This window comes from Rhea pennata, chromosome 2 (assembly GCF_028389875.1).
Source record: "Rhea pennata isolate bPtePen1 chromosome 2, bPtePen1.pri, whole genome shotgun sequence".
Classification (NCBI taxonomy): Eukaryota; Metazoa; Chordata; class Aves; order Rheiformes; family Rheidae; genus Rhea; species Rhea pennata.
Window position 1 is genome coordinate 3674321 of NC_084664.1, and position 10864 is coordinate 3685184.

Genomic DNA, 10864 nt, shown 5'->3' on the forward strand with positions numbered 1-10864 from the left:
AGGTTTTTTTTCCCCTGGAACAAGCATTACAAGTTTCGTTTTCCTGGACAACTTGCACTGTGGCTTAGGTTATTTCTACCAGAAGGAACATGTGTATGTTTATGCTTTTGTTTTCCTTTGGCACCTTTTCTTGCTCTGTTATACAGAAGAAGAAGCAGTCATAGTTTCTGATTTAAAGAACACAGACGTCTTTGTGGGTGAGTCAGCCACGTTTACCTGCGAGCTCTCACGCCCGGGCGTGAAGAATGTACAGTGGTGGCTTGATGGATCTCCCCTTCACAACAACTTTGTGACAGAGATCTCTGAGCAGGACGGAACAGTCCACACTTTAACCCTAAAGGACGTGGCGTGCCATGACTCGGGCACTGTCACCTTCAGAGCTGGGTCCCTTTTATCTTCAGCTAAATTATTAGTCAAAGGTATTTCATCATTAGAAGGACACAAACAGCCACCTCCACAATTGCTCAGTGTGCTAGTGCTTCTACCTTCCTGGCTACCCTTACTAAATGTCTCCACAATTCTTCTTTGGCATAATAGTCCTGCAGCCTTCCACCCGTGCTCAGTGTAGATACAACCACATCTGCTTTTTGGATGATTCAGGTGAGGAAGGGCTGCGGGGTCAGGGCTGTTGCTTTCACCTGGCATCCTGGAAGAGCTGGACATATTCAGGAGAAGAGGCTGCGCTTTTGTAACTATGGAGCTACCTGATTCTCCCTCCAAACTGTTTTTATAATACAACAAAATATTATGTGGCCAGAAGTTCACATAATTCTCTACTATGCTGTTCCATAGCTTGGACACTCTCACAAGCTCAACAAATTCCCAAGTCAAGGTCTTAGGCTTCTAAACCCTCCTGGAAGCCACTGGTATGACCCCAGAGTAGCACAGTGGCAAAGTGGGCCCCAGTAGTTGATTGCTAATGGTTGAATACTAATGATTAGCACTGTACTGGGAAAATTTTGTCATCTGTTGAATGAATATTTTTCTCATTTGGTAAGGGTAGCCACAAACTGCAAATAACACTGAGCTCCAAACTTTATGGTAAAGTGAGCTACTTCACATCTAGTCCCTTTATAGCTGTCTGGAAAAGCTGTTATTTTTCAGACAAAAATAGCACTTATTCTTCACTTGGGAAAGGGATTTGTATATTAGGTTTAGTATGTAATGAGGGGTAAAGGATGAAATATTCTCTTTGTTCAGGTCTTCCTCTATGTTATAATTATTCACCGTTATATCAATCGTCCACAATAAGGAATTGCAGTCAGGAATTGTTACCTGCTTCTCTGTCAATCTAGTATGTCCCGTGCCGGACCTTAAGAAAATTTTTCTCTCTGTGGAGAAGAAATATCAAATCATCTATATCTAGTATCAGAACGGTGCAGCAGGGAGACAGTGTGTAAATACAAGAAATCCCATGTCCATTTGCTATCAAATTTGACTTCAGCATTGGAGACAGAATCTGGTTCTGAGCACCGTGGGCAAAGAACTCCAGTGGATGTAGAAAATAAATTAAAAATAAGTGCATTGTTAGATACTCAGCCAAATAAAGGGCTCCTGGGAAGTTTAAATTTCATAGAGTCACAGAATGGTTGAGGTCTAGCACCCAAAGCTCATGCTAGTACAAGCATGTATGTGGATATATTGTGTTTCTGCTGAAGTAAAGATATTTTTTTCAGTGTGAACTGAGTCACAGTGTTATATGACTATAACTGGATTAGGATGAGGAAGGCCTTTAAAAAACACCCCAGTTATGGTGCTCTACTCAATTTAATAGGAAAGTGAAACACTAGTAATATTCTAACTGTGCTTGTATTAACAGTCAATTTCCTGCACTTTATTTTGTCCAGAAGTTTGAAGATCTGTCTTCAAGCTATGTGTATTTTGGTCTATCTAGCTATCCTATCTAGCTTGTTCTTCCTCAGGGAACAGGTTACCTCTCTTAGGGCCGAGCTCCATATTCTCCTAGCGAGCTTATAACAGGATATATGTTCTGTGATGACCAAGTTCTCATGACAGCTTCACGTCTTTGGCCTTCACAACACCATTGTCCTACAATTGCATCCATTCACTGTCACAGCATGGTTGGGCAAGGGGGGAATGGAGAAGGTTGGAAGTGGAGCAGTGAGGAAAGGATACTCTCCTCCTTTTGGCACCACTAGTGGCATTGACTGTGAGGAGCATATTTCTACATCTTATGGCGATGGTGGTGTAGTCCCCCAATTGCGCCGAGATCTTCCTGCTTTTTCAGTCCTGATGTAACCAAAACACCTCCAGGACCTGACACTGATGCTTTCTGTCTGTACACACACATGCACACGCACAGGGTGACAGAGGGAGCCTTAGAGAACAGAATCAAGCCTTGCAACCAGATGCCAAGAGACATTTCCCAAACTATCCTTGCTTCCCAAGGACGGCCATTAACATCGGAAGTCCCTCAGCCCAACCTCTCCCCTGTGCAGCGCCCTTGCTTGTTACAGCTGTGCAGGACCTTTGCTTCCCATGCTGCTGTGAGTGGGCAGGAGCTTGCCTTTTCAAGCCCCTTCCTCGCAGTCCCCCTGAGCAGTGCTGATAGCTTTCTTGTGCCTGAGTCAGTCGAGGCAGCCCGTCCAGTACACTCCTCCATCTCAGACATGCGCTCTTGAAATGTTCCGAGAAGCAGAAGGGTTTCTCATCCAGCACTACTTAGGCTAGAGAGTTTCACCAGTGCTGAGAGGAAAATGAGTGATGGCAGGGGTCCCAGGAGATCTTCTGCACAGAAGCTCAGGGTCAGGACTGTTAAAGTGCAGGCTTTAACTGCTGCTGGTCCCACTTTCCAGTGTGCTAGTTACATTCTAACGCACCAGTTTTGCTTTATCCTGTTTAATGCTGACACGAGCAGAGACTAAACCTCTAATCCCCAGTGTGCCCAGTCAGCTTCTTGCTTGCACTTTCACTCGGCTTGCTTCCTCCAACTCTGTACTTGTCAAAAATCTCCAAGTTGCTGTTTCCTTGAGGATCCACTAATGCATGTCCCTCCTGACGTGTTGGTTGACAGATCCAACCATTGAAGTGGTCAGTCCCATGCAGGATTTAACTGTTGATGAAGATGGCCCAGCAGAGTTCATATGCCAATATTCTAGGCCAGTGCACGCCATATGGAAGAAAAATGATCAGGAAATGCATGCAGATGGGCAGCGAATCATTATCGTGCAGGACTGGAATGTAAGCATGCTAAAAATTAAATCTACGGTACCAGAAGACACTGGCATCTATTCTTGTGAAGCTGAAGGCACTAAAGTGGTGGCTGCACTTGATGTTCAAGGTGAGGTCTTCCAGAGAAAGAGGAAGACTATCATGGGTTCCAAATAAAAAAGATGGAAAAATCATGGAAACATCTCACAACAAGTGACACCTCAGAACTCGTTCTTTGGTGTCCACTCCAGTACTGATAGCAGTGCTAAAAATAGATGGGAGTTAACAGAAACTGAATAGGAAACGGCGACATTTCACAGAAGCTTTGTTCTAATTAATGCTCGCTTATTATATCGAGTATGTATCATGCCTCCTCTATGATGAACTGCATTTGGCTCCAGCGTCAGTGCAGTGGGATGTCTTGCTGAGTTGCTCTGATATTGCAGATATAATGTTGGTCCAAAGGAATAGCGAGAAAACCTTTTGCTATTACAGAATGTTTTTTTTTTTTTTTACATGCAACTCACTTTAAAACCAATTGCTAATAGAGAGAGGGGAATTTAATTTTATTTTCAGTTAGTGTCAACTGCAACTGATCTCGTTCAGTTGCTTATTTCAAACACTGACCACTCAGAAAATACCTTCTCACTTACAAGCAGCATTTGAGGGCTGCAGGAAACAGCAAAGAAAATAATAACAATAGTTATACATATTTTATATGGATGTCTAATAATTTACTTCTGATAAGGATTTTTTGTTTTCAGTCACCAGGTGAATTAGTGTGATCAGCAGTAATAGTGTTTCTAATCTGATTTATGAATTACCTTGGTTTATTAGGCAAAACTGTGCTTTCTACCTAATTAATTGCAAGTATAGGAGCAGAGTATTATTTATTACAGTATTTTGTACTTTGATAAGCATCTTCCATTTTAGGAATAAAAAACAGCTAACAGATATTAATATGTATAAGCCAAAAGAGGAGATAGGATCTGCAGTTACCCACTTCTTACCCATACGGGAACTAGCACTCAGAAAGTAATCGAAGAAACAGCTTGGATTTATCCAAACCTATGTTACACATTCTCCAAGGGTTTGAAAAATCTTGAGTATTATAAAATATAGAAACCTTTTTAGTAACTCATATATATATATATATTTTTTTTGCTAAGCAGTAGTTCAGTGTTAATTTTCTGTGATCCAAACAGTGCCGGACAGTGGCTGTAGAGATCTTGTACAGGAGTATTGCGGAGTGTTGGTTTATATTATAGATCACGACCATTTTACGGTCTTTGTGTGAACTATATTATGTGCACGTAATTTGTCCCTGTATCCACAAACTATATCCACATTTAGCCCACGTTTAGTTGTGCACCAGGCTTACTGCTTATGTACAAACGCCAACCAATGCATGCAATTGCAGTGACTGTGCATGTTTCTGGCCACACGATTCACCTCACATGTGCAGAAGAAAATAAATCTAATATATTGTCATAAGGCTTTAATGATAATTCAGAAAATCCTATTAATATAGGCGTTAATTTTTTATGTGTTTCCTAGCAGTAGACTTGTGAAAAGGTTTGTTAACTTAGTTGGCAGTCCCTATAGCTTTGCCAGCTGTAATACTCTCTTGATGCATTTATTTTGCATGAAAGGTAGTAAGATTTTATTGTAGGCTGTCAGTTGTTTCAATTTTCCCCAGTTACGACATTAACTGTGCCTGCCTGGGAGCTCTGTGGGAAATATTTACTGTTTTGGGACAGAAGGAATCTGATTATGTCCCTGAACTATCACTTCCTGTTGAATATTGACTTGGTTCATATAAAAAACATTTTTTCTTTATTCATAAAGACAGCAGTCATGTTTCTGGAGGAAGCCTAGATGAAATGCTAGAGCTTCTAGAGGTTTTTCATTATTTTTAAACTTTCTCACAACTTAAAATGCTTCGAAATATAGCACTGTGTTAGAGCATGGTTGAAATTAGCAGCTAAAACCACAAGCGTACTTTATCACATCCATATCCTTTCCATCAGCTTTCCAGCAGTGGCAATCACCAGTTCTGCAAGGTTTGACAATATTCAGATATGCATAGCCAAATAATTAATATTGTTGATGGTTCTGCTTCTTCACTAGCTAAGAACAGCATTGTCCAGGGCCTGGAGAACGTGGAAGCAGTGGAAGGAGGTGAAGCCCTCTTCGAGTGCTACCTTTCCAAACCCGAGTGCTACAATTACAACTGGCTGATTGATGATGAGCCTGCCAAAACTACAGAAAACACGGAGATGGTTTACTTCGAAAATGGGCGCAGGCATCTTCTTCTGCTGAAGAACCTAACTCCCCAGGACAGCTGCCGGGTGACTTTTACGTGCAGCGACGCAGTGACCTCCGCCTTCCTGACCGTGAAAGGTAACGGAAGCAATCTTACAGGGAATCTTAAATTTTTGATTTGCAAGGGCAAATGAAACAGAGAAATGCAATAAGTGGCAGAGAATAAAAGTTGCATAAGCTGCTCACTTCATACCCAACGTCTTATTCCCAACCAATGAATGAATGGTGTTTTATATTTTCCTTTTTTCTTACTGTTCTTTTTGTCATGACCTGGATATAAAAAACATCATTTAGCAACGAGTTAGATACCTATGACTGTCCTACAATAGTGGTGGAGGTGACTTTTCTAGGAACTTATGTTGACTAAGAGACGCAGCACTCTGCGTTTTTCTCAGCTCTTGACCAGAGACAAATCCTTCTTGGAAGTGTTGTCAGCTTCTTGTGTCTGCCTCTTACTTGCATTTCCATATTTCTGACTTGCCATATGTGCAAGTGTTACATATCCCGTTTAACATGGCCTAATCACAAAACCAGAAAAAAAACACATGCTCCCGTTTCCACTTCCTTTCCACTGTAACTGCTTTCTGGGATGTTTTCTAATTATTACCACCTTACGCTCAGAAATGTCTTTTGACAAGGACTTTCATTCTCAAGAAATGTTTCAATTTTTTGGCATAAAACAATTTCCCATACTTCGAGTATCAGTTGCAGGATACTGGAGGTTTGGCTGGGGCTTTCTACTTAGTCCCATTTTAATAAATCTATCATTCCATTAAATCCATCTGCTTTTTCTGATAATCCTGAGATCAAATCCAGGCTTGCTGTGAACAGATACAAATCTTGTCAAACCTTCACAGTGGTGTCTGATTGCATCAGGAGGAGATTCAGCTCCGTTATTTCCTGATGGTTTTATGAAGATCTGTTCCCCAGTCCCAGTGACTGGGGTGCACACACATATGTGCACTTCTGCGCTAGCTGTCCAACGAGAGTGCGCTGCACAGCCAGCGCGAGTACTCTGTGGCTCTGCAGTGCTGCAGTCCCTGTCAAACCCACTAACCTCATTTACTACCTTAAAAAGCATTGCCAACTTAGGTACCAAATCCATAACGATTTGTCCGAGTCCTCTCCTGTTTAACTTAGTTCCAAGAAGAAGCTGATTTGTGATACGGACGTGCCGTTAACCCTTAGGAGTTCATGCAAATGGTAAAGTAATTCTGATAACTCTTGGGATTTCATGCAGAAATGTGATAGCTAGAGAACCTGGGTTTAAAAAGCAAGTCAATTGAAATGCCTTTCATGACTCAAAAATGTGCAAAGCGGCAGGCTGAGGATCTGTAGTTCTAGGGTCTCGAGAGAGTTTGGGCTCTGGTTTGTATAGCACTTGAGCTCTGAGGACCAAGTCCATCTTTAAGTTAGTATTTTATTTCATTTGATTTTATAGCTATCGTTATTTCAGGATGCTATTTTCACTTTGTGTGGTTTTTTTTTTTTTTTTTTTTTTTGTATATTTGGAGAAAGGAGGAGGTAGCTCTTCCTTTATGACCCTTTATGGGGTCGGTTGTTTCCGTGCTTAGGGGTTATGCATTTGCCATTTACATCAAGGAATCAAAACCAGGATTCACCTTAGGTCATTGCAGGCAATTGTGTGAACTATCTAAATCTACTTGTCCTAGACCCCTCTTGTACTCTGTAAGGAAGAGAGAGTGTTTGCAAATGCTTATCTCACTGAGATACTGAAACTAAAGGGCAAAACCCACCCTTTCGCCTTTTCCTAGCATTTTCATGGTAGTATTCACAGATTGTTCAGTAAAGAAAATACAGAAAAGCAGCAGTTTCTGGTCAGAGATATGTGACTCTCAGTAATGAAAGCTCTGTAAGCTCATTTAAGTTTCTCCAATGCATTTTTCTGCTACTTGGAAAAGGAAGACGTTTCCGGATCGGTTTTCGCTCCTGAAAGTACTGGAAAATTTCAGTACTCATAATACCTCTTACCAGCATTTGTTCCAGTACCTGAGGGCTCGATTACCTGGTTTTATCTGCAGGGTGGCGCTTGCGGATCTTGCAGCCTCTCACAGATGTGGAAGTCTCTCCAGGGGACAAAGCTACGTTTAGCTGTGTTCTGAGTGAAGCGGTGCCAATTAATGAAGTTACCTGGTACACCAATGACAGAGAGATCCAAACAGATGAAGACTGGGAGGTACAAGCAGATGGAAATAAATACGAACTTATTCTGAAAAAAGCCCAGCCCCATCATTCTGGAGAGGTGACCTTTGCTTCCAGGGAAGCAATCACATCAGCCAAGTTAGCTGTGACTGGTAAGTTCAGACGTTTTAAGTATCTGTCACTGTAGCCTAGTGGCACTTGAAATCTCAGACTTTGGTACTGAGCTACTGCATTAAATTTTCTAAGCTTTGTACTGGTTTGCTTCTCATGTCCCAAGCCAGCGTTCTTAGGCTGAGAAGATGCTGCTGCTGGGCAACTTGTTCTTCAAACAGAAAAAGTTCACCTCATCAGAGGAAAATTAGATCGGACTAGAGACGGTCGCCAGGTTTCCTTAGCTGCAGTCTTTCATAAAATGTAACATAGAATCTCCTGAAAATCAGTTTACTGAGAATTCAGCACCGCCCGTGGCAAACGTGTGGGCACTGGAGGGAGCTGAACTAGAGTGCACACGGAAAAATTTTCAGGGGCAGCACAGAAGCCTTTGAAGTGTGCTAATCTGCTCAAGTAGGGGTTTGACTGTAAATACAGACAAGAAGCTGTGCACTCAAGGTATGCATGGAAAGAAATGTTTGGGGTCTCCAAATTAAAAAAAAAGAAAAAGTTAAAAAAAATTATTTCCTCGTAATTTGTTGGATTATTATAGTATATGACAGTAGGTCATTTACTCAGTAAATGCCATATATGCATCTTTTTTTAACTGGGTAGGAAAAAGTAGCAGGAAAATACCATATGTGACATAAGTATCTGAGATAGCTCTTGGGAAATGACCGTTTGTCATTAGTAGCGTAGGTCGATCGGCCTTGCGGTCATGGGCACTTAGCCACTCAGCTTCATACTGAGCTGGGTGCTGAATGTGTTGCGCTTCCTTCTTGTTGCTTGCAGAAGCCTCTCAGGTTGTTGTAGTGTAAAGCACTGTTGCTCATGTTGTACATCTCTGGAACTTTGTTGTGCCCTCAGCCCACCCTGATCCCCCTGAAGAACCAGAAGTTTTAAGTAAGAACAGTCACTCTGTAACCCTGTCTTGGTACAAGCCGCTGAGCGACGGTGGTTGTGACATCCTAGGCTACAACGTTGAAAAGAAAATCCCAGGTGTTGGCTGGCAGTCATGCAGCAAGGGCGTGATTCAAAGCACGGAGTTTGTGGTGGACCATCTCACCCCGGGCGAACCCTACAGATTTCGCGTTTCGGCTATAAACAAAGTCGGGGCCAGTGAGCCGGTGCACTTCCCTCAAATGGTGCAGCTAGGTGAGAGAGCGAGGAGCCCCCAGGAGGACTGAGAGCCGCTGTAGGCTTGCGTTCCACGTGGCATGCCTGTTTCACCCGCTCTAGGGATCTCCTGGAGGAGTCCACTGTGCAACCTATTGCAGTGCTTTGCTGCCGGCACGGTATAGGAGAACCGGCTTGGAAAAATTGTTCTGGGTGGCTGCAAAGCAAAACCCGCTGCGTTGTTGGTGCTCAGCATTTATTTTCTCCAAACTGCCTGCACTGCATCCGTGTTCTGTCTGGTGACCGTGAGTTTCTTTTCTGACGGAGGTCAGATGCAGCGACGCGGAAGGGGCATGCTGGAATGTGTATGGTGCAGCTGAGGCCCTGGGTGCCTGCGCAGCGGGTGGGCAGCGTTGTCTTCTTCACCCCTCTCGTTACGCTGTTCGTATATCTCTATATAATAACCCCCATGGAGGGGTTATGGGTAGTGCTGGACTACACGGTTCCTTTGGTGTCTTGGTGAAACTTGGGAAGCCGCAGTGAGGTGGAGAGCCACTCTTCCAATGTTTCTTTTCCTTTCTCGCGACACTGTCTGTGATAGCAGAGTCCCCAGCAAGTCTCTCAAAGTGGAAAGACTATATGTGTATATATATATACATATATATATGTATATATATGTATGTATGTATATATGTGTTAAAAAAAAAAGAAAAAAGATGCCTTTTGCTTAAGGCTCAGTGATGTTTTGCAACATAACAGCTTCCAGCGTGTCAGCTGCACCCTGATAACTCTGCATGCGCTCACGTTGTCTGTGACCACTCCGAGGCCCTTTGGGCAACGATCCCCTCACCCTGCTGAAATGTGCAGAGGGGCAGATGACGTTCGGGGCTGCGCTCCTTCTGGGAGCTCGGCTGTGCGCGTCAGGTCCCGGTCAATGGCAGCTGAACATCTGCACGTTTCATGGATTTGTCCTGGCTTCATTTGGGGTGTCGCTGGCATACGAGCAGCACGTCATTGGCATGACTCCTTCCAAAGTAAAGAAGATACGGAAAAATTTTAGAGAAAATCTTTACACTTTCTGAGAATATTCAATTCTTCGGGAACTAGACCAAATACTCTTTTCTTTTACTTTCAAGACTAGGATGAAGTCAGCTTTTAATAGTCTCCTTTATTCTTTTTTTTTCTTTATTGTATCACTTCTTCAAAAATTCTTCATTATAAACATTGAGCTCTTCTAGGATGTCTAGGGCTGCTTGAATGTTCATTATGATGGTAATGAAGATCACCAAATACAGAAACAGAAAAAAAAAAAAAAAAAGAAACAACTTTTGCATGCATATATTTATATGAACTTGGTTTAACTTCTGGGAGAGCTTGTGTGATTAATTTGGTATTATCTTTGGAAATTGTGAACTTTGGATGCTGCCAGTTGGGTTCATTGATTGTCTGCAACAGTCAAAGAATCTATATCTTAAGGATGGGATGTTTGGTTATTCTACAGAGTGATCTGGAGCACCTTAAAGTTTATGACTTGTGTTAATTCCTGCCTTTTTTTTTTTTTTTTTTTTAATCTGTGTAATTACAGAGCCTCCAATTACAGTCACTCATCCTTTGGTGGGAGGATCAGTATCAGAAGGGGAGGTGGCTCGCTTGGAGTGTGAATTATCAAGTGAAATCCAAGAGACAGCGACATGGCTCAAAGGAGAAGAGCAAATACAAGCTGGAGGAAGATACGAAATCCTCTCTGATGGAAAAAAGCAGATACTCATTATTCATGCATTTAAACCTGAAGATCAGGACACATACACCTGCATGGTTTCTCCAGAAGTCAAATCTGTTGCCAGCCTGTGTCTTGAAGGTACAGAGTACATTCCTGTGACCTTAAATCAGTTCTACTTACAGATATCTAGAGGCATCTCAGCAGCTTGGTCTGGAATTC

The 10864-nt window shown here is 42.4% G+C and overlaps 1 protein-coding gene across 9 annotated transcripts in view; it reads left to right on the forward strand.

The window, feature by feature from the left end:
• The window catches only part of OBSCN (obscurin, cytoskeletal calmodulin and titin-interacting RhoGEF), a 158580-nt gene that overhangs the window by 107691 nt on the left and 40025 nt on the right, over positions 1-10864 (forward strand). For 8 of the 9 annotated variants that reach the window (XM_062568715.1, XM_062568714.1, XM_062568709.1 and 5 more), the window contains 3 exons: positions 5302-5574; positions 7539-7811; positions 10511-10783. In XM_062568715.1, the coding sequence (XP_062424699.1) occupies positions 5302-5574; positions 7539-7811; positions 10511-10783 (819 nt within the window). Of the gene's footprint in view, positions 1-146; positions 420-3034; positions 3302-5301; positions 5575-7538; positions 7812-10510; positions 10784-10864 lie in introns of all 9 variants that reach the window. The other variant, XM_062568718.1, reaches the window with a different exon arrangement.